This window comes from Lissotriton helveticus, chromosome 8 (genome assembly GCF_964261635.1).
Source record: "Lissotriton helveticus chromosome 8, aLisHel1.1, whole genome shotgun sequence".
Taxonomy (NCBI): domain Eukaryota; kingdom Metazoa; phylum Chordata; class Amphibia; order Caudata; family Salamandridae; genus Lissotriton; species Lissotriton helveticus.
The window spans coordinates 1,678,207,578-1,678,234,821 of NC_136069.1; the positions used below are offsets into that span (position 1 = coordinate 1,678,207,578).

The 27,244-nt window shown below is 43.6% G+C and overlaps 1 protein-coding gene across 1 annotated transcript in view; it reads left to right on the forward strand.

Annotated features, from left to right (window-relative positions):
• Positions 1–4,427: 4,427 nt before the first annotated feature.
• The window catches only part of LOC144773620 (TRPM8 channel-associated factor homolog), a 206,026-nt gene continuing 183,209 nt past the window's right edge, over positions 4,428–27,244 (forward strand). Inside the window, exon 1 of the mRNA XM_078658767.1 lies at positions 4,428–5,044. Within this exon, the coding sequence (XP_078514893.1) occupies positions 4,428–5,044 (617 nt within the window). The remainder of the gene's footprint in view (positions 5,045–27,244) is intronic.

The window sequence follows — 27,244 nt, forward strand, 5'->3', positions numbered from 1 at the left end:
ATGATTAAACTGATCACAGAGGGGTCACACTGGGGCTCATAATCACAAAGCGTGACATTGCCCAACACTGGGGAGGAGCAGAAGGGCAAAAGCTTGCTTGATCTCGATTTTCAGTTACCCTGCTTACGAGAGTGAGAGAAAGACCTAGATTGGTGCATGGTGGCTGAAAAAACGATATATATAAGCAGAGGAGGCCCCAAAAAATGCGACAGATCTTGGGCATGTGGAATATGTATCGTGGTAACCTGTGTGCAATTCCAAATGGAGGGGGGACTACTCAGGACAGCTGACCAAATGGAAGATTCCTCATAAAAATGAGGTAATAGTAGATATGTGCTAGGAAATAAAGGAAAACAGGACTCTTGCATGAGATCGTGGGACTATAATGTATAATTGTGATGTGATTACTGCTTTGCTGACATGATATTTGTTGATTTGACCTGTCATGTTCAATAAAAAAATAATATTAATAATAATGTTGCCTGTAGCACAGTAAGAGAAACAAGATCCCCCCTTCAGTTAATAGTAGTTCTTCTGATGATTCATCTGTGGCCTTCCAGTATCACTGCAACTCTAGCTCCAGAGCTCTTTCTGTGGGCCAAACCCTCAACCACCCTTGCTTTCACATGCTTCCTAATATTATTACCTTCTGTAGCTCCACCACAGTCCTCTTTAATCCAGCACACCACACCACTTCTTTGTCATCAACTGAGTTGCATTATTGGGCAGACTTCAGCTTCCCTTCTTCTCTACAAGCAGCTGATGTTACTGTGTGCACAAGTCTTTCATGCCACAGGGTCCTGCTCAGCTGCTGCTACCTGACACCCCACACCAGCACTTCAATGGTTAATCTGATGGCCAATTTGTAAAGATGAAAAATCTGTCAGAGTTGAAAACAATAAGATTTGAGATAACAAGATATGCAGCAGATGCAACTCATGCCAGATATCAGCTAACTTATAAAGCCAGGACCCCCTAGGTTGCAAAATATATTTATGAATGAAATGATGACGGATGCTACATCGTTGTCTGTGCATAATCGCCAATTCACCCCTTGGCATGTTTCTCTATCCTTACCTAATATTGTGCATGTTTGTCGGGTTCACATGATGGCAGGTGGCCGGCTCAATGTGCACTCCGGGTTTCCATGAGGACTAGTACGCCAGGGTTGTTGACCTTTGTCATGTCTGCAATGGATGAATGGTTAGAGCTTTAGTTATGGCACAGAAGCAGTTGAGAAGGATTGTGTGGCTGTGGGGGTTCACATTTAATTGTTGTTTACCCTGCTTTGTGCAGGAGGTTGCTTAAACAGGATCACTGTGGGGTCTTCATTCTAACTGTACACCTGTATTTCTTGGGGTCTCTCACTGTGATCCTGATGGAAGGGTCAGCTTCTTTGATTGTTTTATTAACGTGTTGTAGAAAGTCAATGGCAGTGATAGTAAATATTAAAGGAATGCAGGGTGCCACCGTAGGTATAGAGTCTTATGAGTGATAGTAAATATTAAAGGAATGCAGAGTGCCATCATAGGTATAGGGTACTAGCAGTGATAGTAAAGGGATGTAGAGTGCCCCCGTAGGTATAGGGAACTAGCAGTGCTAGTAATTATTAAAGGCATGCAGAGTACCACCGTAGGTATAACGTAGGTACTAACAGTGATAGTAAATATTAAAGGAATGCAGGGTGCCACCGTAGGTATAGAGTCCTACGAGTGATAGTAAATATTAAAGGAATGCAGAGTGCCACCGTAGGTATAGGGTACTAACAGTGCTAGTAATTATTAAAGGCATGCAGAGTACCACCGTAGGTATAACGTAGGTACTAACAGTGATAGTAAATATTAAAGGAATGCAGGGTGCCACCGTAGGTATAGAGTCCTACGAGTGATAGTAAATATTAAAGGAATGCAGGGTGCCACCGTTGGTATTGAGTCCTACGAGTGATAGTAAATATTAAAGGAATGCAGGGTGCCACCGTAGGTATAGAGTACTAGCAGTGATAGTAACTATTAAAGGCATGCAGAGTGCCACCGTAGGTATAGAGTACTACGAGTGATAGTAAATAAAGGCATGCAGAGTGCCACCATAGGTATAGGGTACTAGCAGTGATAGTAAAGGGATGTAGAGTGCCCCCGTAGGTATAGGGAACTAGCAGTGATAGTAAATATTAAAGGCATGCAGAGAACCTCCAGAGGTATAGAATACTAGCAGTGATAGTAAATATTAAAGCCATGCAGAGTACCACCTTAGGTATAGAGCACCAGCAGCTAGTAAATATTGAAGGCATGCAGAGTGCCACCGTAGGTATAGAGTACTAGCAGTGATAGTAAACATTAAAGGAATGCAGAGTGCCACCATAGGTATAGAGTAATAGCTTCAACATAATAGTATTAAAGGATAGTAAATATTCAAGGCATGCAGAGTGCCACCGTAGGTATAGGGTACTAACAGTGCTAGTAATTATTAAAGGCATGCAGAGTACCACCGTAGGTATAACGTAGGTACTAACAGTGATAGTAAATATTAAAGGAATGCAGGGTGCCACCGTAGGTATAGAGTCCTACGAGTGATAGTAAATATTAAAGGAATGCAGAGTGCCACCGTAGGTATAACGTAGGTACTAACAGTGATAGTAAATATTTAAGGAATGCAGGGTGCCACCGTAGGTATAGAGTCCTACGAGTGATAGTAAATATTAAAGGAATGCAGAGTGCCACCGTAGGTATAGGGTACTAACAGTGCTAGTAATTATTAAAGGCATGCAGAGTACCACCGTAGGTATAACGTAGGTACTTACAGTGATAGTAAATATTAAAGGAATGCAGGGTGCCACCGTAGGTATAGAGTCCTACGAGTGAAAGTAAATATTAAAGGAATGCAGGGTGCCACCGTAGGTATAGAGTCCTACGAGTGAAAGTAAATATTAAAGGAATGCAGGGTGCCACCGTAGGTATAGAGTCCTACGAGTGAAAGTAAATATTAAAGGAATGCAGGGTGCCACCGTAGGTATAGAGTCCTAGCAGTAATAGTCAATATTAAAGGGATAGAGAGTGCCTCCATAGGTATAGAGTGCAGTGGCAGTAAAATATTATTGACATGGTATGGTGAGTAGCACCATAGGTATAGGGTATTAGCAGTGTTGTTAAAATGTTACCGGTATATAGCGAAGCACGGTAGGTATAGGGTACTAGCAGTGATAGTAAAATATTAGTGATATGTAAATTATCACAACATTGATACAAGTCACTAGAAGTCAAAATAAAATATTAATGTTGTATAATTAATGTTAATGATATTTAACTGAATTACAATTGGTTCGAGGCACTTGAAGTCATAGTAAAATAATACACGGCACAAAGAGTCGCATGGAATATGAACTAGCATTCACAGTAAAATATTAATGATATGTAGAAGTATCATAGCAGGTAGAAGGAGCTAGCAGCCACAGTGAAATATTAATGATATGCAGACGTATCATAGCAGGTAGAAGGATCTATCATTCACAGTAAAACATTAATGATATGTAGAAGTATCATAGCAGGTAGAAGGAGCAAGAGGTCACAGTGAAATATTAATGATATGCAGACGTATCATAGCAGGTAGAAGGATCTATCATTCACAGTAAAACATTAATGATATGTAGAAGTATCATAGCAGGTAGAAGGAGCAAGAGGTCACAGTGAAATATTAATGATATGTAGAAGTATCATAGCAGGTAGAAGGAGCAAGAGGTCACAGTGAAATATTAATGATATGTAGAAGTATCATAGCAGGTAGAAGGAGCTAGCAGCCACAGTGAAATATTAATGATATGCAGACGTATCATAGCAGGTAGAAGGATCTATCATTCACAGTAAAACATTAATGATATGTAGAAGTATCATAGCAGGTAGAAGGAACTAGCAGCCACAGTGAAATATTAATGATATGCAGACGTATCATAGCAGGTAGAAGGATCTATCATTCACAGTAAAATATTAATGATATGTAGAAGTATCATAGCAGGTAGAAGGAGCAAGAGGTCACAGTGAAATATTAATGATATGCAGAAGTATCATAGCAGGTAGAAGGAACTAGCAGTCACAGTAAAATAATAATGATATGTAAAAGTATCATTGCTGTTACAAGGAACTAGCAGCCACAGTGAAATATTAATGATATGTAGAAGCATCAAAATAGATCATGACCACAATATGTACTAGGCACAAACAGTCAGGCTAAAAAAAGTGATGATATGCACAGTATAATAAAAGGTATAAATACCCAGCATAGTATTAACAATTCATGATATTTACCAGTCACCCATATGTAAAAAGCAGAGACATCAGGGTATTTAGCCAAAGAAGAGCACATTTGCGATGATTCAAAGATGAGTAATGTTAATTTAGTATTTTATATATATTTTCAGGAGCAAAACCCACATTGAAATGGCCTTCAAAGAATCTTATGGAGCCTTGACTCAAGGCGTTGACACTTTGGACTTCACAGGAAGTTCCATTCCCTGTGAATTACTCCTGATCGGGGAGAAAGCCTTCCCTTTGGTTGTGAGTACCTCTGGCCAAGTTCTGATTGCAGCTTCTCATTATGGGAAGGGTCGGATCGTGGCCATCCCTCATGAGTCCTACCTCCAGAGCCAAAAGTTCTCAAAGCTCCTCCTCAATTCTATCCAGTGGCTGAAACCCTCAGCAGATGCTCTGGTTGGAGTCCAGTCTAACTTTAACTCCTTGGTGAAGACCTTCTCTGATCATGGCATCAAGGTGAAGTCTACTGGTGGGTTTCTGGAATCCTTTGGAGTGTATTGCATGGACACCTATAATGCCAATAAGAAGAAAGAGCTTATTGCATTTGTGAAGAAAGGAGGTGGTCTCCTCATCGCAGGTCAAGCCTATACCTGGGCTACCGAAAATGGCACAGAAAAGGTCTGCTTTGAATTTCCTGGAAATGAAGTCATCAATGTGTCCGGTATCTATTTCACATCCAACCACGTTGAGGCCGGAGTTATCTCAATCTCTAAAGAAATCCCAATTTGTCCATTGCTTGTCGGGTGAGTAAAACAAGACTTTGGGGCAGATTTATGAAGGCCTTGCGCCGCCGATGCGTCCCTTTTTCCCATGTTAAAAATGACGCACCGGCGGCGCAAGGCCTTCATAAATCTGCCCCCTTATACTTACAATGTGGAGATAAAAAATGTAATTAACTACTGAATCAATGATGCCATTTTTCCTTCCTATTTAATATGTAGAATCTGATTTAGGTTGGGGTGCTGGTGAGAAGTTTTTCACCTGGTTGTGGGGCTGTTTGAAGTACTTACAAGGCCTGATAATGAGAGCTGAGAGAGACACACAAATCACCAGTAGAGATGCAAAGACTCACCTGTTTCTATACCATGCTCCTGCATCAGCACCATCAAAGCACTCTAGCTGGGCCTTGTTTGGACCATTCCATGCATCCATAGATATCATGCCGGATTTCCGGCTATGGGGTCTGATCGCCATATTACAGATACTGGTGAAACGGACCAGTTATAGTTATGGGCGAGCCATTGATATAGTGTACGCCTTTCTAAAATTTGGGAAGACGCTGGATTTTTCGGCTACAGCGTGTGATTACAAGATTTCAGATATTTTTTAAACGGATCTGTTACAACTTACGAGCGACCCATTGATACAGTGGATGCCTTTCTAATATTAGGGAGGACGCATCCCCATACTGCAGAGGGTGATGACGTGGTCTTTCAGATTTATGGGATAGAAATCAGGAAACAGAACTAATTGCGGGGTGCCTATACTGATTGTTATTTTATCCAGCTGGATAATAAAGGCCTGGGGAGACCTGACCCTGGCAACGTGTTTTTTTTTAGGATACTCGTTTTCTCTGTACAAGTCACCAGTACCTGTGTGCCTTGTGAGTTAGCCCTGATGAAGTTCCCGTGGCACTAGGGGAACGAAACGCGTTGGCTGTGCCCTTTTTTATGAAAAGACGAATATGAATAAAAAGAAGAATTTTCAAAAACAGTTTCTACTCAATTAACTCTGCTTGAAGTGCACCTTCCTTTTCTGTGGACATCCCTAGATCTCATTTAAATATGCACTGCCCCATGTCGGCACTATAAGATGTTTCTTGAGCAGGTAGAAGGCCACACACTGTGTCAGGATTTATGACATGGGCTATCTGATTGCCTTCACTCTAATCTTCCAGGCACCTGTCTAACACTGGGGGACATAAAACGGGACTCTGCGCGAGCGCGCTCGACCCTGTTACCGAGCAGTCAGCTGGTCACACGCTGCTCCTAGATGCTATTATTTGCGACTTTGCACAGATTTTAAAACCACAGTTTTTGTTGTAAATTGTCCTAGGCATCCTCAATGTGATTTAAACTGTTCTGAGTGTTTATAGAGTGAATTGGGAATTGTGGAGGCTGGTGGGAATCGAACCCTGAGTGGGACACGCTACCAGGTTGCTAATTGGACACTCCGGACCATCATTTTTGTCATTTAGTGGTCTAGTGTCTAACACTGGGGGAAATAAAATGGTACGCTGCGCGAGCGCACAGGAGACGCGCGCCTAAGGCAAGCCCGCCTGCGCCCGTCAGCGTCCCAGAGGCAACCGGCGACGGAAAGGCTGCTTGAGATTTGCCGGTCCCCGAGCGTGGTATTATGTACTTCAGATCCGAACTATTAGCTATCGGTAAATGCATGAATTGCCAGCCCCACCTACCCCCGTCAGCAGTTGTGTGTGACCTTGTCTGTAAGTAATGTGGATGGACAGCTTCTCCCAGGGCAAAGGGCATGGATGCTCAACAGATATCTAAAAACAGTGCCCATCGGGAGAGGGGATCACTGACAGAATATCGACAGTCACAATATCGAGATGACAAAATATCGAGGTCAAAATATCGACTACAAAATATCGACTTCCTATCTTCAAACAGGTAAGTACAAAAATATAGATTCCAAAATATCGAGTGTAAAAATATATAGACTGTCAAAATATCGAATTTTTTAAATGTTTTACAAGTAATTTAAAAGTAATGTAATAATAAAAAAAAATTTTTTAACTTATTTAAAATACTTAAATAAACGTAACATTAAAAAATAATTAATATAACTTAAAAATATATATATATATTTTTAATTACATATATATATATATACATATTATTAACAAAACATATACAATATTTTTACCGTAGGATAGCAAGAGGTTTAAATGTACTGTAACGACTCCAGTGAGTGCAACAGACGGGAAAGCGTTGGATAGCGTAGGGGTAAAAATTGCTATTCCCACTCCAGAGAGTGCAACAGTAGGGAAATCGATGGATAGCGTAGGGGTAAAAATTACTATTCCCACTCCAAAGAATGCAACAGTAAGGAAAGCGTTGGATAGCGTAGGGGTAAAAATTACTATTCCAACTCCAGCAAGTGCAACAGTAGGGAAAGCGTTGGATAGCGTAGGGGTGAAAATTACTATTCCCACTCCAGCGAGTGCAACAGTAGGGAAAGCATTGGATAGCGTAGGGGTAAAAATTACTATTCCCACTCCAAAGAGTGCAACAGTAGGGAAAGCGTTGAATAGCATAGGGGTAAAAATTACTATTCCAACTCCAGCAAGTGCAACAGTAGGGAAAGCGTTGGATAGCGTAGGGGTAAAAATTACTATTCCAACTCCAGCGAGTGCAACAGTAGGGAAAGCGTTGGATAGCATAGGGGTAAAAATTACTATCCCCACTCCAGCAAGTGTAACAGTAGGGAAAGCATTGGATAGCGTAGGGGTAAAAATTACTATTCCCACTCCAAAGAGTGCCACAGTAGGGAAAGCGTTGGATAGCGTAGGGGTAAAAATTACTATTCCAACTCCAGCAAGTGCAACAGTAGGGAAAGCGTTGGATAGCGTAGGGGTAAAAATTACTATTCCCACTCCAGCGAGTGCAACAGTAGGGAAAGCATTGGATAGCGTAGGGGTAACATTTACTATTCCAATCCAGAGAGTGCAACAGTAGGGAAAGCTTTGGATAGCATAGGGGTAAAAATTACTATTCCCACTCCAGCAAGTGCATCAGTAGGGTAAGCGTTGGATAGCGTAGGGGTAAAAATTACTATTCCCACTCCAGAGAGTGCAACAGTAGGGAAAGTGTTGGATAGCGTAGAGGTAAAAATTACTATTCCCACTCCAGCGAGTGCATCAGTAGGGAAAGCATTGGATAGCGTAGGGGTAAAATTTACTATTCCAACTCCAGAGAGTGCAACAGTAGGGAAAGCGTTGGATAGCATAGGGGTAAAAATTACTATTCCCACTCCAGCAAGTGAATCAGTAGGGTAAGCGTTGGATAGCGTAGGGGTAAAAATTACTATTCCCACTCCAGAGAGTGCAACAGTAGGGAAAGCGTTGGATAGCGTAGGGGTAAAAATTACTATTCCCACTCCAGCGAGTGCAACAGTAGGGAAAGCATTGGATAGCGTAGGGGTAACATTTACTATTCCAACTCCAGCGAGTGCAACAGTAGGGAAAGCGTTGGATAGCATAGGGGTAAAAATTACTATTCCCACTCCAGCAAGTGCATCAGTAGGGTAAGCGTTGGATAGCGTAGGGGTAACAATTACTATTCCCACTCCAGAGAGTGCAACAGTAGGGAAAGCGTTGGATAGCGTAGAGGTAAAAACTACTATTCCCACTCCAGCGAGTGCAACAGTAGGGAAAGCATTGGATAGCGTAGGGGTAAAATTTACTATTCCAACTCCAGAGAGTGCAACCGTAGGGAAAGCGTTGGATAGCGTAGGGGTAAAAATTACTATTCCCACTCCAGCGAGTGCAACAGTAGGGAAAGCGTTGGATAGCGTAGGGGTAAAAATTACTATTCCCACTCCAGCGAGTGCAACAGTAGGGAAAGCGTAGGATAGCGTAGGGTTAAATTCTAATATCCCCACTGTAGTGAAAATATATATATTTTTTAAACTCTTTGTATTATATAAAGAAAACAAACAATCAAGGCAAAAAGAACATTACAATACAGGCGCTGTTTCTGAGCGGGAGGGAAAAGGCAATAGCATTACAGTGCAAGTCAATCATCAAAAATTCAAGGGGGGGCAAAGTCGGGGGAAAAGACGAAGATTTTAAAACACATGAATCAAAGCAAGGCCTGGAACGTAAGGATTAGGGAGAATGTGAATCATCGGGTACCTCAGGCAGGGGTGGTGTGCATATATCTCCTCTGTAGGAGTTCCATTGATTCCACATTTTCCCCCATTTTTGGGGCCTCCCTCATGCCACATACACCGTCTTCTCCCGAAACATACACCAATCCATATTTTCCTTCCACACCGAGACCGTCGGCGGGCGGGGAGTGCCCCACAACTGTGCAATGTCACGTTTAGCAATCATGTTGGCCAGGGTCGCCCATCGGGTCTGAGCCACGTCATAGTCATTCGGTTCCCATACATTCAGCAGACAACGCCGAGCTTCCGGTTGTATCTCGACTCCCGTAACCTCTTTCATGACCGCATGCACTCTATTTCAAAATACAGCAACCTCAGGACATTCCCAAATGATGTGAAGGAAAGTAGCCAGTTGACCACAACCGCGAATACATAACCCATCAACAGAATAACCCATTCGAATCAGTCGCGGGCCAGTAAAATACACACGGGGCAAGATCTTGAGTTGGACTAGTCGAAGACGGGCCGGTATCGCGACCTCCTTGGGTGAGGAAATCGCGGATTGCCAGTCCTCGTCATCCAATAGTAAACCGTCACCGGTCCAGACCTCCCTTAAATGTATTAACAGGTCAGACCGATCATTAATTAATTACTTATAAATCAAAGAAATTGTGCTATCGGGCATATATCCGTCAAGTATCCGATCCTCCAACGGGGAAGATTCCGGAATAACGGTCCCCACGGGGAAAACAGAGCCCAACGCGTGACCAATCTGTAAATAGCGGAAAAAATCCTGATCACTCAAGTCATATTCCGCCTTCAAGACTTCGAAAGTCTTATTCCTATCCTTAACCCAGAGATCGCCCACTCTACTGATACCAATCATATCCCATTTCTCAAAGCCTTTTGTCCGCCATAAACTTCCTAGCCTGCAAGAATCGTACAAGGGGGTCGCCCGGGTCAGACTCCCGCTCCACCCCATTGCCGCATTCGCACAATTCCACACCTGCACGACGATCTTGGTAGGACCAGTAAGCGTCCGAATTGCAGACCCAGAGTATAGCGCCCTATTATAGTTCCCTCCCGGTAAAAGCCACCTATCCATCTCAAATGCGGGATCTAAACCCGGACCATACATACCATGATTAATTGCACTCAATTGAGAGGCCCAATAATAACGCCTGATATCGGGAAGAGCAATACCGCCGTCATACCAGGGAAGAGTAAGTTTAGGGAGGGCGATATGGGCACGCCCATCCCAAATCAGCTGTCTTTGTAGACTCTCCACTTCCCGGAAGTATTTTGCCGGAATTGCGTCAAACGTATTCTGGAGCGCGTATAAAAACCGCGGTAGAGACATCATCTTGAAAAGGGTTGCTCGCCCGAAGGGGGACAGAGGAAGGCCGTGCCAGCCCACCACATCAGAACGCAACCGATGTAGCGGAGGGACTAAATTACGCTCATATCTGGCTACGGGGTCCAAAGTGATAAAAATCCCCAAATATTTGAAACCCTCTTGTGTAACCTGTATTGGACAACCACGCGGCAATGCAGGGGCGCCACCCGCGAGTACGTATATACAAGACTTGGACCAATTGATCACGAGCCAAGAATTGCGTCCGAATGAAATCAACACATCAAACAGCACATTTAGCGACTTTTGGGGCGAAGTGAGGTACAACAGAATATCGTCCGCATAGAGCGATATGCGATCTTCAAACTCAGGGGTCCACTGTACACCCTTCATCGATGGTTCCCAGCGCAACCATGCAGCCAGAGGCTCCAGGTCGAGTGCAAAGAGGAGTGGAGACAACGGACAGCCTTGTCGGGTACCCCTTCCCAGAGCGAAGGGACTGGATACCCGATCATTGACCACTACCTTTGCCAACGGAGCCTCATAGAGAAGTTTCACCCAGCTAATAAAGCCAGGACCAAAGCCGAATTTCGCCAAAGCGGCCCACAAATATGACCACTCCACGGTGTCAAAAGCCATCGTGGCGTCAAGAGAGACCAAGATGACCGACTCCAGAAGATATGGGGCTCTCGCAAGAGCTCCGTGTAAGCGTCTCAAATTCAGTGATGTGTTAAGGCAGGGAATGAATCCGGACTGGTCCGGATGGATCAAGTCACTAATCACAGTGATAAGGCGGTTAGCTAGCACCTTAGCAAGGATCTTTGGCTCTGCATTAAGAAGCGAAATGGGTCTGTAGGACGTACAACAAGACCTTGGCTTCCCCTCCTTGTGAATCACTACTATCGATGCAAGACGCTGATCATAAGGGAGGGCGCCAGTATCTCTCGATTCCATGAACATACCGCGGAGATACGGTGCAATCCTGTCCGGACACAACTTGAATAGCTCAATAGGGAGACCATTGGGACCCATAGCCTTCCCCGAACGTAGAGAACGTATAGCGGTAGCTATCTCATCTATCGATAGTGGCGCATCTAGCAGCTCCCTGTCTGAGTCCGACAGGCACGGCAGTGAAATATCTCTCAACAACTGGTGAGAGTCTTCTTCTGGTCTAACAGAAACCGGAGAATAGACCTCACGAAAATGATCAGCGAAGCACTCAACTATCTCAACCGGATCAGTCACATGCATTCCATCAGGCCTCTCAATCACCGGAACCACACGACTCGCTCTCTCTTTTCTGTCCAACCAGGCGATCAACTTCCCAGCCTTGTCTCCTATATCATACAGCCGCCCCTGTCGCTCCCTACTCATGAGTTTAGCGGCATCAGTCACCAAGGCCCTATAATCAGACTGTTTGAGACCGAGGACATGAAGTTTGTCTCGAGTGACCCCCAATTCCAACTCTCCTTCCAGTTCAGTAATATCAGCCTCTAGTCGGACCACCGCCTCATTTCTGCTCTTTTTTGCACCAGCAATCAATGATAATGCCTGTCCACGAAGGACCGTCTTAAACGCTTCCCATAATGAGACAGAAGAAGACACCGATCCCTCATTCTCAAGAAAGTAGTGGTCAAGGGACTTGACAAGTTCAGCACGGGTCTTAGGGTTATGAAGATACCAGGGGTTAATCGGAGCCACTCGATCCCCAGTGCTCGGATTAATGTCCATATGAAGCCATACGGGAGAGTGATCCGAAATCCCCCTAGCTAAGTGCCTAATCTCCTTTATCAATGAGGCCTGTGCTGCCGGCATCAAAACATAGTCCAACCTGGACAGGCTGCCCTGGGCACCCGAGTGGAAGGTAAACTGCGTCGGACCAGGGTGCATCCCCCTCCAACAATCAATCAAGCCCAGAGTTTCCAGGAATCCACTCAACCATGATTGGGACCTCACGAGATCTCGGGGGATGGCGATCTTCCACACCAGAAACAACAGAATTGAAGTCTCCGCCCACGATCAGCATACAGTCAGGGAGTCCCAGAACCACCCTCCCCAAATCAGAAAAGGTCGAGGACTGCAGACCAGGGGGGACGTAAACAGAAAGCAGCGTGATGGTCTTCCCCTCCCACCAACCAGTGAGGGCAGCATAACGCCCTCTATCGTCACACATTACATTGTCAACCTCCAGGGGAAGGGAGTTCCGAACAAGGATACATACCCCCTGGAACCGGAGGTGAAACCAGCATGGGCAGCAAGGTGGTATCCCCGCCTATTCATAGCATGACAAGTGTTCCCAATCAGATGTGTTTCCTGCAGTAACACTACATCAGGGGAGTAACGTTTCAAGTATTGCAATACAACACCCGGTTTTACCCTATCCCCCAATCCATTAACATTCCAACTTAGAAGTCTCAACCCCCTACCCCCACACTCGAAATGGTAGCAGAGCCCCCCCAACCCGCAGCTCAGCATCCAAATCAAATAGTAAGTCATTACGTTGCCTTGAAAAAGAACCAAAACACACCCCAAACACTTCCCACCCTCCCCCCACAGTCCCAGGAAACAAAAGCCCCCCACCCTGCACCCCTGCGTTAGACTCAAAAGCCACCCCAACTTGCAGTCTGCCTGTCGCCCTAACATGAAACTAATCTACAAGAAGAAACGCAGAGGAGGAAAGAGTCCCACCCCCCGCCACCTCGGGGTACACACAGAAGTCTTATTGATACGGGAGACGTCTAACCACAGTGACATATCATATGCAGTGTCAGTAACTCGGGAGCACAGCTCATTCCTGGTCAGGTTGGCCACCCTCGGCTCCGCCGGAATGTTCCGTGTGATCTGGTAGCTCAGGCAAGAAATCAAGCCAGTCACTCACTCTGTCCGGGCGATCGAAGAAAAATGTCCGGTCCTCATATTCAATCCGTAGTCGGGTCGGGAAAAGCATCGCATATTTCAATCCCATGTCCCTCAGTCTCCGCTTCACTCCTTGGAACTCCATCCTCTGTTTCTGAACAGATTGTGTGAAGTCCGGGTAGAAGCTCACAGTGGTATTCTCAAACTTCACTGGGCTACCCGTTCGCTATGCTTGCAGGATAACGTCTCTATCCCTGAAGTAGAAGATTCTAGCAATAATCGGGCGAGGTGGAGCACCAGTTTTAGGCTGACCACCTGGAACTCTATGCGCACGTTCAACAGCAAAGAATTTGCTGAGGCCTTTAGGAGCAAGATGCGTGAGGATGAGGTCTTCAACAAGGAGATCTGTGGAAGAGCCCGTGGAATTTTCTGGAACACCAATGATTCGCACGTTATTGCGTAGCGCCCGGCTTTCAAAATCCTCCAGTCGACGATTAAAGAGGTCATTAGAGGTCCAGAGATTACGCACCTCCGTTTGGAGGTCAGCAACATCCGCAGTGAGGCTGGAAGTCTTTAAGTCCAAAGATTTTACCTTTTCGTTGGTCTTCGATAAATCCATCCTGATTATATTGACGTCGATGGCCACTGTGTCTAGCTTGAGGGCTATGGCCTCATATTGTTGGTCCATAAAAGTCTTCATACCAGTGATGGCGCCCATGACGTCTTGCAATGTAAGATCAGCCAACATGGCGGGGTCCTCGGTCACTTCACCCCGATTCCTATTCGCCCCTCCGGGTGACACCTTAGGCTAGGTGTAGCGGTCCGTGACGTTCGTTTGAACGAGACCACCTCGGAGAGGGGTCTTGGTTTTGCGTTTATCGCTGTCGGGTTTGCCCGCCATGTCGGGCGGCAGGCCCCCAGGAAGTGCCCTGGACCTGGTGAAAATGATTCGTGCGTTGTCCACCAATATTACTGAGAGCAAGCTAGTGGGCACACGGCGTAGACCACAGACACGCCGCCTTGGGCTCACAGTAAATCCAGGGTCGGGGCGCAACACGGGCTATTGCGATAGGATAGAAATGCGGGAGGGTGAAGATCCAAAAACGAAACCGAAAGTGAACTCGGGGCAGCAACCAAGACTCCGCCGCCGTTGTTGTTGAATTACGGTCTGGGCACTCAGACCACCCGAGGCCCGGAGGTGTCCACGGGCCAGGCCTCAAAGGTTCAGAGTATCATAAGTTCGGTTCCCGGAGTCCAAATCGATTTCTGAAAACAGCTCGTATGTCAGCTGGGTTGCGTCTTCAGTAGCCCGTCGAAGTTGGCAGGATAAAATTCAGGATAATTGCGGAGGTGGCGAGAGTCTCGGGAGCACTGGGCTCACGCGGCCATCTTGGATGCACGCGTAGCTCCTCCTGTTAGTGAAAATAAATTAATATAAATCACATAATTATAAATTAATCAATTAATACATTTTAATTACCAATTAAGAATTAATTATTTACCAATTAAAAATTAATAACCAATTTATTTAAAAAATACCAATTAATTAATTATTATGTTTAATTAATCATATTAAATTACTTCCCACACTATTCCCCTATAAACCAACAACCCCCTACTAAAAATAAAATAATATTATTCACATAATTATCAATTAACCAATTAATAAAAATTAATTATCAATTAAAAATTAATTATTTACCAATTAAAAATTATTTGACAATGTATTATAAATAAATACCAATCAATTAATTAATTAACATATTTAATTAATTAAAATTAAATTACTTCCCACCCTATTCCCCTATAAACCCACAACCCGCTACAGAAAAAAAACATATTATTCACATAATTATCAATTAAACAATTAATTAAAATTAATTATCAATTAACAATTAATTAATTATCAATTAAAAATGAATTACCAATTAATTCAAAATATTTACACATTAATTAATTAACATATTTAATTAATTATAATTAAATTACTTCCCACCCTATTCCCCTATAAACCCACAACCCGCTACAGAATTATATTACACAACAAATAAAAATTAATATTAACTTACCTAAAACCCGATATTTTTGTTGTCTATATTATGTCTAGTCGATATTATGTCCATTCTATATTTTTGATTCGATATTATGTCCATTCTATTCGATATTAAAATTTACTAGTCGATATTTTGGTAGTCTATATTATGTCTAGTCGATATTATGTCTAGTCGATAAAAAAAACTCGATATTTTGACGAGTTACCGGGAGGGGAACTTAGAGGAAGGGAGCCCTGTTAAGGCCATCCCGCTTAACATCAGGTCTTTAAGGAAACATGAATTTCAGCTTTTCAACCTATTAACTGACTTCAAACCGGACATTATGTTCATAACAGAAACCTGGCTAAATGATGCCTCCAACCCCACAATTACCAATGCGATCATCCCGGGATATCAGATTCTTAGGAAGGACAGACCAGGGGGTAGGGGCGGGGGTTGGCCATTATTTATAAAAATCTTTATTCCTGTTCGCTACTCCCTATCGCAGAGATAGAGGGAGCTGCGGGGCTTGGCTTCTTTTTAACTGTGTCAGCACACCAATCTATTGCCGGAGTGGTAATTTACCGTCCACCGGGCATGGACGGAAAATTCCTCAAATCAATTGGTCATGCTATAGCCCCAATTGTGACCAAATATAAGCATTGCCTGGTACTGGGAGATTTGAATATTCATATGGATCAAGTAGACGAACTAGAGCCATCTAGACTGTGTGAATCAATGGGTATTTTCAGTTTGGCTCCCTATGTCTTCTGGCCCACTCATGAAAAAGGCCATATCTTGGACCAGGTCTTCTCATCATTAGGATAGAAATGGATGAACCTCTTCCTATGATATGGTCGGATCATTTTCTGCTTATGTTCAAAATCCCTAAAGAATTCAGTTGTCCTTTATCACACTGTAGACCCCACCTGAACATCTTTAGGACTTTTGGAGAGAGCGATGTTCTCTCCTTGGAGAGCTGGCTTCAGCTCCGCTCGGCAGAACTGCCCCCCCCCAACAACTCGGGCAGCTAAGGCCAGCAGGGTTTCTGCTAGATGGTTTACGGAGGCCCTCAAAAAAAGTAAAAGTGCATGTAAAAGCCTTGGGAGATTATGGCAGAGGAATTTTAATCCCTCTGATAAAGCCATCTATAAACAGGCTCTGAAAGCTCACTCCAAGGTTCATGAAGAAAAGAAACGCTTTCTTACCACCAAAGTGGAACAGGTGGGGATTAAAGGCAAGGAACTATTCAAAATCGTCAAAGATTTTACTTCTCCGAACGCTATGATCGGCCCTTTTATGCCAACTAGTGACTGGACAAACAATCTAGTGCAGTATTTTTTCAGACGATCAAAATATCCAAGATTCTTTTAGGGACACGCCCCGGGTAGTGGGATCAAGCACAGTGATCCCAGCAGGAGAACCTCTATGCATGCAGTGTCTCTTTTACAATTCCTTCCTATTTCTCTGGATAAATCTCTCGAGATAATGAAGGCTTTGAAATCTGGCTCCCCTATGGACCCTTGTCCAGAGCGAGTACTGGTGTCTATTGTAGAAGTAATTGATCCAGCGGTGAATCGAGTGCTGAACTCTTCATTGGCAGAGGGAAGAATGCCGGAGTGCTGGAAACACGCTAGAATTTTCCCACTGCTAAAACACCTACAGCTGACCCACTGATGGTGATTAACTACTGGCCCATTTCACTGTTGCCTTTTTTTCAAAGTTTTGGAGAAATACGTAAACAGTGTTACCACAGAGTTTATGGAGGTTAACAACATATTACATCCGAGCCAGTCTGGATTCAGATCTAACTTAGTACCGGGACAGCCCTACTAGAAGTTTCTGAAACTATCAAAACCACCTTAAATAGTGTGGAATCGCGATACTTGTACTACTAGATCTGTCGGTGGCCTTTGATACCGTGCCCCATGACCAACTCCTGGAAAGACTCCAGGATTGCGGGATTGGAGGCACGGTTTTTTAAATGATATACTTCCTTCTTAAGTGGCCACCAGTAAACTGTATGGTCCCCTCCGTTCTCAGCCCGTATCATCCTCATGAAAGTGGGTGTTCCCAAGGCTCTGTGCTGAGCCCGGCCTTGTTTAGTATGTATATGGCACCACTTGCAATTTTAGCAGAGTAATATGGCGCTAAAATTGTGTCTTATGCCGACAACACGCAACTTCTGTTTCCCAGTGAGAAGGGCAGCGCGTTTCGAGGTAGTGAGATAAACATCTGTTTAATGGAGGTCTTCTCCTGGCTACGGCTGAGCCAACTAAAGTTTAATCCCGAAAAGTCGGAGATAATTTTTTGGTACCCAACCGGAGCATAGAGTGGCGCCTCTGGTGGCCACAGGACAATGCTTCCCTCCAAGGTATTAGTCACTTCGGTAAAAAATCTTGGGGTAAATATGGATTCGGGCATGTCCATGAAGACCCAAATTCAAACTGTGGCTGGCACCTGCTTTGGGCTCTTAAAAATGTTGAGGAATTTCCTCCCCTTGCTGCCAATCTCCCTCAGAAAGACGGTAGTTCAGGCCCTTATTGCATCTAGGCTGGACTATGCCAATGTCCTTTATTAGGCCTACCGGAATACCTTCTGAGCCGCCTCCAGGTGATCCAGAATTCGGTGGCCAGAGCTATTCTTATGACTGCACCCAGGCATCACATGACTCCCCACTTAAAATGTCTCCACTGGCTTCCGGTGCATAAGAGGGTCCAGTTTCAGACCCTCATTTTGGCCTTCAATGCCCTGCACAACTCTGGGGCCCAATTACATTAGGAAAAGGATACAGCATTATGCCCCGAAACAGACATTGAGGTCCTCGATGCAGTATCTAATGACAATTCCTAGGTTTTCCTGTGCTCGCAGGGGCTGCCGCTCTTTCCGAGTGTTAGCGCCCCGCGTATGGAATGGTCTCCCCATTGCCCTTAGACAGACAACTGACCTAGGCGAGTTCAGGAGGAAGTTAAAGACCTGGCTATTTTGATAAGTGGCATTAAGCCTGGAGCCGTGTGCCTTTTTTTGACCTGTTTTCATTGGTTATTAGTGCTGGGACACTCCATGGAGTTGCCGTGGGCTCTATAAATACCCAATTACAATTACAATGATGTTAAAAAGCCGGTCTCTAGTTGTAAAGGGTATGCACCCTGTCCAAGTGGGGACCCCAAATCTAATCAGGGTAAGTCAAGACACACCGTAAATTATTCATCGCTCACCCTCGGATAGCTTGGCACTGAGCAGTCAGGCTTAACTTAGAATGCAATATGTAAAATATGTGTGCAATGACTCATACAACAACACAGCGGCACACCACAAAAAGACTCCACACCGTGTGAGAAAAATAGACTGATTTTAAGTAAATGGCACAAGACCAAAGATGAGGAGAATCTTCTCAGTAGATGTAGAGATACATATTTGTAAAGAATCAAAGAGTCAATAGAGGGCGTAGATGCAATTACTGGAGTGGGATAAGTAAATTGTATCCCTCCGCAATCAACACTTTCTACACTTTTGGTCTGACTGGAGTGGGAATACTAAATTATACCTCTCCGCAATCCAACAGTTTCCCTACTGTTGCATTGACTGGAGTGGGAATAGTACATTTTACCCTTCTGCAATCCAACACTTTTCGTACTGTTGCACTGACTGGAGTGTGAATAATACATGTTACCCCTCTGCAATCTAACTTTCCCTACTTTTGCAGTGACTGGAGTGGGAATATGTACATTTTTCCCCTCCGCAATCCAACACTTTCTCTACATTTGCTCTGACTGGAAAGAAATAGTAAATTTTACTCCTTCGTAATCCAACAGTTTCCCTACTGTAGCACTGACTGGAGTGGGAATAAGGAATTTTACACCTCTGCAATTCAACACCTTACCTACTGTTGCAGTGACTTGAGTTGGAATAGTACATTTTAACCTCTCTGCAATCCAACACCTATCCTACTGTTGCAGTGATTTGAGTTGGAATAGTACATTTAACCTCTCTGCAAGCCAACAGTTTTTCTACTGTTGCCCTGACTGGAGTGGGAATAGGGAATTTTACACCTTCACAATTCAACACTTCACCCACTTCACCTACTATTACAACCCAACGCTTTTCCTAAAGTTGCAGCGATTGGAATGAGAATAGTACCTTTTTTCTTTCTGCAATCCAACAATTTCTCTACTTTTTCACTTACTTGAGTGGGAATAGTACTTTTAGACCTCCACAATCCATAATTTTTATTGTTGTGTTAATTGTAGCGGATATAGTAACTTGTAACATTTTACAATGATATATTTAATGTAATTTTTGTGTGATGTAAAAAACGTTGTTACTGTTGTGTTTGGCTAGTTGGGAGTTCTTTTTGGGCCCGTTTCACAAAAGTGATCTGAGACAAAATCCTAACTTTACGACTTTCAGTATTCACAAAAGGCATTTAGGAGTAGCAATCCCTAAACTGAGACAAATCATAACTTTATGACTTTCGGTAGTCACAAAAGGCATTTAGGAGTAGCAATCCCTAAACTGAGACAAATCGTAACTTTATGACTTTCAGTATTCACAAAAGGCATTTATGAGTAGCAATCCCTAAACTGAGACAAATCGTAACTTTATGACTTTCAGTATTCACAAAAGGCATTTAGGAGTAACAATCCCTAAACTGAGACAAATCATAACTTTATGACTTTCGGTATTCAAAAAAGGCATTTAAGAGTAGTAAAGTTAGGATTTCTGGCTTTATTGAGATTCCTTAATATAAATGTAGAAAACACCCACGAAATTGGAAACACTTAGGCCCAGATGTAGGTAAAATAGATTTACCGATTTTTAATTACCGAATTTTACCGATTCGGTAATGAAAAATCGGTAAATCTAAGGGGTGGATATGTAGGTATTCCAGATGTGCTGGAATACCGATTCTGAAGAATTCGTATACCGAATCGGTAATGCCCATTCATTCCTATGGGCTTTGAAGCCCATAGGAATGAATGGGCATTACCGATTCGGTATTTACCGAATCAGTAAATACCGATTTGCACAAGGGTGCAGGGGGTGTCACTTTGACACCCTCTGGCACCCTCAAAACAAGCTCGGGTGCCATGTGGCAGGCATACATGCCCTACGGGCAGGTCTGCCTGTCACATGGCATAGGTGTGCATGCACACCGGAATCGGTATTTTACCATCAAATTGGATTTGATGGTAAAATACCGATTCTGTAAGGCCTCTGGGACTCTGAAGAGTCCCACCTACATCTCGGTGCCTCAGAATTGGTAAATTTACTGATTTTTTATTTTACCGAATCGGTAAAATTACAGAATCGGTAATTTTACCGATTCGTTAAAATAATGCCCCCTACATACCTGTCACCCATATACCGGTCGGTAACGGCCGAAAATACCGATTTTCGGCCGTTACCGACCGACCTACATCTGGCCCTTAGTTATCACAAATTTTTCCATTAGGTGAAGACATTGGAGACTTAAGGGCCTCTGATACTGAATAAATATAGTGTGTAATAAAAAATGGCCTTAGAAAGAAGCGACATGCATTCTGCAACATTGGACATGCAAATATGACCTGGTTAAAATCTTTAACATGCAACTGACATAATTCGCAAATTCTCTCCTTCTTTAGCACTTTATCCCAAATACCAGTAATAACATGTAGCAGGAGCAGATATTCATTCTCATCAAAAAGATCAATCTTCCGGCACCTGTGAGAAAGGTTCCAGATTAAATATGGTTAGGGTACATTCCCAAGAATGCTCTCCTGTACCACCAGATTTTACATATTTAATTAACACAGGGCAATATCTCGGTCCTGTTTCATTTTATAGGAGATATTTTTTATATGACTCTTTAGAAGAGATTTGGGAAAATAAGAGCCCCATTCAATTCTGATCAGTAAGGTTTCTTTTGCTAACTCAAAGAGCTGAAAGTAGGCACTCTTTTCTTTTGGAAGAGCAACAAATTCAAACTTAAGGGCTGCATGAAATGTGACCATTTCTCCACCCAAAAGCAGATTTCCAGCTATCAAACAGTGTCCAGTACTAGAATAAAAGTTGGTGTTAATCCAAATTCCAGGTGAAAAAAAGGGGGACCTGCTAGTGTATTCAAACAACAAATCTAGCAGAAAATGTGACATTCTATTGTCTCAAAAGAATGCCAAAACTCATATCCAACACCTCAGAGATATAACTTAGGGCTCAAGGAATTTCTACCTTATAGACTGACAAAAAATGACTAGGAGTGGACAGAATTCCGCAGAGTTACATGAAAACTCTGTAAGAGAATGCGGAGTTCTGCGAGCGGGTAGAATCGGCTCTTCCTGCTATTCACAATGAGTTTTTAGCACCATGAGCTTGTGCTGTGCTGCAAAATCAAGGCAAACAGCACCACACGGTGTGCCAGAGGGAGTTGCTCCTGTCCTGCGGCTCGAGTAGATTTTCTTCTTCAACTGCAGCTTTTTACCTCGAACGGTTGCGACCGCCCCATTGGGAAAATCTCACTGGGTGCCATCCTAGGACCCAAAAAATCACACTAGAGGAGGCCAATTCTCACTTGCAATTGCCAACTTACCTTTGGTGATCCACACTGGAGAAAAAAACTTTGCCATGTGAAGGTTGGTGAAGTTTTGCCTGAACTCTTCGGAGTGAGCAAAACTCTGCAAACTCCGCCAGCAGAGAAGATTTATCGCCCACCCTTAAATATGACCAAAATTATGTCTCCAATATGATTTATATTTATAGGGGAGAGGTGTGGCGCCGCGGCCAGGGTGACTGACGCTGGAATCTGGGGATCACGGTTCGATCCCCGGCTCCGGCGGCAGGTTAGCCCAGCACCATGTGACTCTGGGAAATAGCTCGCTTAATCTTCCCGACGGCCCCCAGCGCCTAGAGACCCTTACGGGTGATTGTTCGCGCTTTATGATCCTACCCCTCCAGGAGGAAGGAATTGGTCCCATTTGATGACATTAGCCTGGCGTCGGTGGACCAAGGCTGCGGTGTGGGACAAGGCAGTGCTTCATATATCTTACGAGCAGTGCTCCTAAACCAGGAATGTCAGTGTCGGGATGGGCGTGGCTGTGACCAGGAAAGCAGTGTGAAGCGAGGTGGTGTGGCATGCAGTGCCCACAGGTCACAAGCAGTGGCTTGGTGAAGGCATTCAGTTCCTTTTTCGCTCTGTGGAAGCTAAAACACGCAGTTCCAGGTGAAGGTACACAGAGTATGGTGTCGTCTTTATTGTGCCTGAGACTTCCAATAGGAGGCAAGCCGTATTTCAAGCCCTTGGAGAAACTTTAACAGCAGGATTCAAGAAAGGTCAGTCCATTTCTTTCACTTCTCAGGACAGAAGCAGCAACTGCAGGCCAACACAACAAAGCAACAAACAGCAAAGGGGCAGTACTCTTGCTGGCATCTCTTCCAGCTCTTCTTATTAGCAAGGTCCTTATTCCAAAAGTGTTCAAAAATCCTGGGATCAGGGCCCCACCATTTATACTACTTTTCTCTTTGAAGTCTATGTCAGTAGGTCTCGCTTGCTCAGTAAAACCAGCTCTGTCCTTCCTGGCCCAGCCACGCTGCGGGGGGTGAAGGCAGCATTATGCAAAGTAGCAACAACCTATTCATATTTTTTTTTTTGAATTTTTTTTATTGTTCAGTTCATAGCATATATAACAAGTATAGATCATACATAAATCAATATTAAGTGTGCTGTAAAAAAAAAAAAAAAAAAAAGGAGAAAGCAAAGGAAACCATTACAAATACCGTGGCTAAAAGCAATCAGGGGACCACCCAAAAACAAAAAGACTAATCAGAAAATGAACTCTCCATATGCTGTATCATGGGCCGCCAGATCTGAATACCTAATTGTTTTTTCTTCAGCAATTTAATACTATACAGATTAAATTCCAAATGAAAGACATTATAGAACTTTGCGCGCCACATTTCATACGATGGCACTTCTGGTTTCAGCCATATGGAAGCAATGCATAACCGAGCAACTACCATAGCCATAAAGAAAAAAAATCTATATGGATAATAAAGCTGGATAACATCACTGTCTTTACACACCCCAAATAACATAATCTCTTTAGATATCGTAACATTAACACTCGTTGTTTGAGACAAAAATTGTGCAATGGATGAAAAAAAAGGTTCCAACACAGTACAATCAAAAAATATATGGACAATATCGGCTACTGCAGATTGGCACCTGAAGCAATTCCCATCATGAGCATCACCCCACTTCATCATTTTAGCCGGTGTGTGGTATAAATTAAATAAAGTTTTATAATGTTGGGCGCGTATATTAGCAGTCAAAATAACTTTGCCAGCCATGTCAATCGATTCTTGAACAAACAGACCAGAGTTGCCAAGTGTAGCACTCCATTTTGAATCTTGAACCTCGATATCGTCTCGCTGCTTTTCCAATAAGATATCATACAAAGTACCAATCTTGGCCCTTTTTATCAAGGCTTTGAGAAGTTCGTTAGTTACCATAGGGAGAGCACTACAATGCTTACATATAAAGTCCTGTACCTGTAAATATTTTCAAAAGTCATTCTTAGAAATTGCATATTGTTCAGTTAACTATACAAATGAAACAATAACCCCAGCATTGTAGATATCCCCTGAACAGCAAATCCCTTTGTCCCTCCATGTCGTCATCTTAATGTCCCAAAATAGTGACAGAAATAATTCAATGGAATCAAAAGGAGTATAATAACTTATGCGATTAAGAGAAAACATTTTACGCATTCATTTCCAACATTTAAATGCGGCAGATACAGTTTTAAATCTTGTTCTTTTGAAGTAACTTGGTTCAATAAATGTAAGCAAAACTTGACGAGACTGACATCCTAATAACATCCGGTAAATATTTGGGGTTTCAAACGGCATTGTTTCTCCCCCAGTGACCCGGAATTTCCTATTTTGGAGAAGGCAAACTAAATAATAAAAAGCAAAATTCGGCACGCCCCATCCTCCTCTCCACAATGGTAACGTCATATATTTTGAAGCCCTCCGGGCCTTCTTCCAACCCCAAATAAATCTATCAGTAACAGATTGTAACTGCATTAATTGTATACGTGTCAACTCCAGTGGTACCGTCCGCAAATAATAAAGCACCCGGGGAAGTATACACATCTTTAAAACATTCCGTGACCCACCATTGATAAATGAAGGCATTCAACCTTTTCCCGTTGTCTCTTAACTGATTCCAAAATATCAGCCCAATTTACAGTTACTATCTCTTGAAGCAACATCCTGATTTTGATCCCCAGATATATAGCCTCGTGTGTCACTCGCGGCTCTCCCGGACAAAGCCCTGTGGTACATACAACCTGAGTTTTGGAAATATTTAGCTTATAACCCGCGGCCAAGTGCTCAATCTCACATAATGCTTATCTTATCTTATCTTATCTTATCCTAATAGGAATTTATAGAGCGCACAGTCACCCAGAGGTTTCATGACGCTGATCAGGCAGGAGTCACACCAAGGGGAGTCACCCAAGAGCTTGCTCGTACAACCAAGTTTTTAGCATTTTTCTGAACGCCAGGAGATTTTTACTCATCCAGATTGGTAGTGGCAGAGAATTCCAGAGTGTTGGGGCAAGAAAGGAGAACCTACGCCCCTCCCTGGCATCTGAGCTTGAAAGTATGGATAGTCAAAAGCGGAAGATGGGCCGATCGAAGGTTACGAGAAGGGACACCAAGGGGAGTCACCCGAGAGCTTGCTCGTACAACCAAGTTTTGAGCATTTTTCTGAACGCCAGGAGATTTTTACTCATCCAGATTGGTAGTGGCAGAGAATTCCAGAGTGTTGGGGCAAGAAAGGAGAACCTACGCCCCCCCTGGCATCTGAGCTTGAAAGTATGGATAGCCAAAAGCTGAAGATGGGCCGATCGAAGGTTACGAGAAGGGACATGCCTAGCTATTCTGCAACTGATGAATTTTGGGCTGTTTCCGTGCAAGGCCTTAAAAACAATACACCCAGTCTTGAAGGCGATGCGTTGAGCCATAGGAAGCCAATGGAGTTTATCCAACATAGGTCTAGCGGATAGCCATCTAGGGGCCAGATGTAGGAGACCAAATACCGGTCGGTAACGGCCGATTTCTGCCGTTACCGACCGGTATTTGGGTTTTGTAATGTAGGGGGCCTTTGATTTACAGAATCAGTAAATTTACAGATTCGGTAAATTTACAGAATCGGTAAAATACTGAAATGGTAAATTTACCGATTCTGTAAATCAATATGTAGGTGGCACAGTAAACAGTGCCACAGGCCCTTAAAAATTAGTTATTTACCACCCAATACTATTGGGTGGTAAATAACGAATTCCTGTGTACATGCACATCTTTGCATGTACACCTGTGCCATGTGGCACACATACCTGCCCTAAGGGCATGTATGTGTGTCACATGGCACACAAGCCAGAAACAGGGGTGCAACAGGGTGTCAAAGTGACACCCTGTCCCCCTTGGCAATTCAGTATTTTTACCGATTCTGTAATTACCGAATCAGTATTTGCCATTGATTCCTATGGGCTGCAAGGCCCAAAGGAATCTATAGCAAATACCGATTCGGTAATTACCGAATCGCTAAATACCGAATCCTACCGATTCGGTATTTGTTACCGAATAATTACCTACATCAGATTTACCGATTCATGAATACCGAATCGGTAAAATTCGGTATTTATGAATCGGTAAATCTGATTTACCTACATCTAGCCCTAGGTTGCTTATGTATTAACCTGGTGGCCTGATTTTGTACCAATTGGAGACGCTTGAGTAGGCCCAAGGGGAGGCCAAGATAGATGGAGTTTGAGAAATCTAAGCGTGACAGGACCAGGGCTATCACAACCTGTATCAGAGCAAAGTGGGTGAGCAAATGGGCGATTTTCCTAATCCTGCATAGTTAAAATAGGCAGGATGAAACCACTTCGCCCACTTGGCCTCTGAGGGAGAGGTTGGCGTTGATGATGACCCCTAGGCTTTTTACCGATTGAGAAGGGGAAGGGGAGGGGCCCAGTTCCGCCGGCCAATAGTGGGGGCCCCATACAAGTTCACTCTTCCCGGGCAGGATCAATTCAGTCTTTTCCAGGTTAAGTTTCAGATGATTTTGGTCCATCCAGCTCTGAACATGAAGCATGACAGTTTGAAATTGAAGAATGGAGTCAGTGGAACTGTCCAAGGTAAAGACCAGCTGAAGGTCATCCGCATAATTGAAAGTGGTGACCATCATATCTTTTAAAGAGTGGATCAAAGGCCGAAGATACAGGTTAAAAAGAAGAGGCGAGATGGAAGAGCCCTGTGGGACTCCACATGAGGTTGCCTGTTTAGGGGCAATGAAAGGGGTAAGACGGACAGCTTGAGTTCTGCCCTCGAGAAAAGATCTAATCCAGTTATAGGCAGTGCCCTGGATGCCGGTCTGTTTGACACGGTCCAACAAGATTTTATGGTTGACCGTGTAAAAGGTGGCCGATAGATCTAATAGTACTAACGCCTGGGCGACACCTCTGTCGGCATTTGCTCTCATGGTATCCAATAGAGTCAGGATTACAGCCTCAGTGGAATGGGCAGGCCTAAAACCTGCCTGATGCGGCTCTAGGTATTCTGTCTGTTCTATAAATTTGGATAGGCACTTAGTCACATGGGCCTCTAAAATCTTGGACAGAAAGGGGAGAAGAGATATGGGCCATTAATTGGAAAGATTCGTAGGGTCAGCCCCAGGTTTTTTAAGCAGGGGGACAATTATGGCGTTCTTAAAAGCAGAGGGGACCCTGCCCTGAGTCAGTGACTCATTGAGGAGAGGTAACACACTGTGAGGTAGATGGAAGAGAACATCTTTCATAATG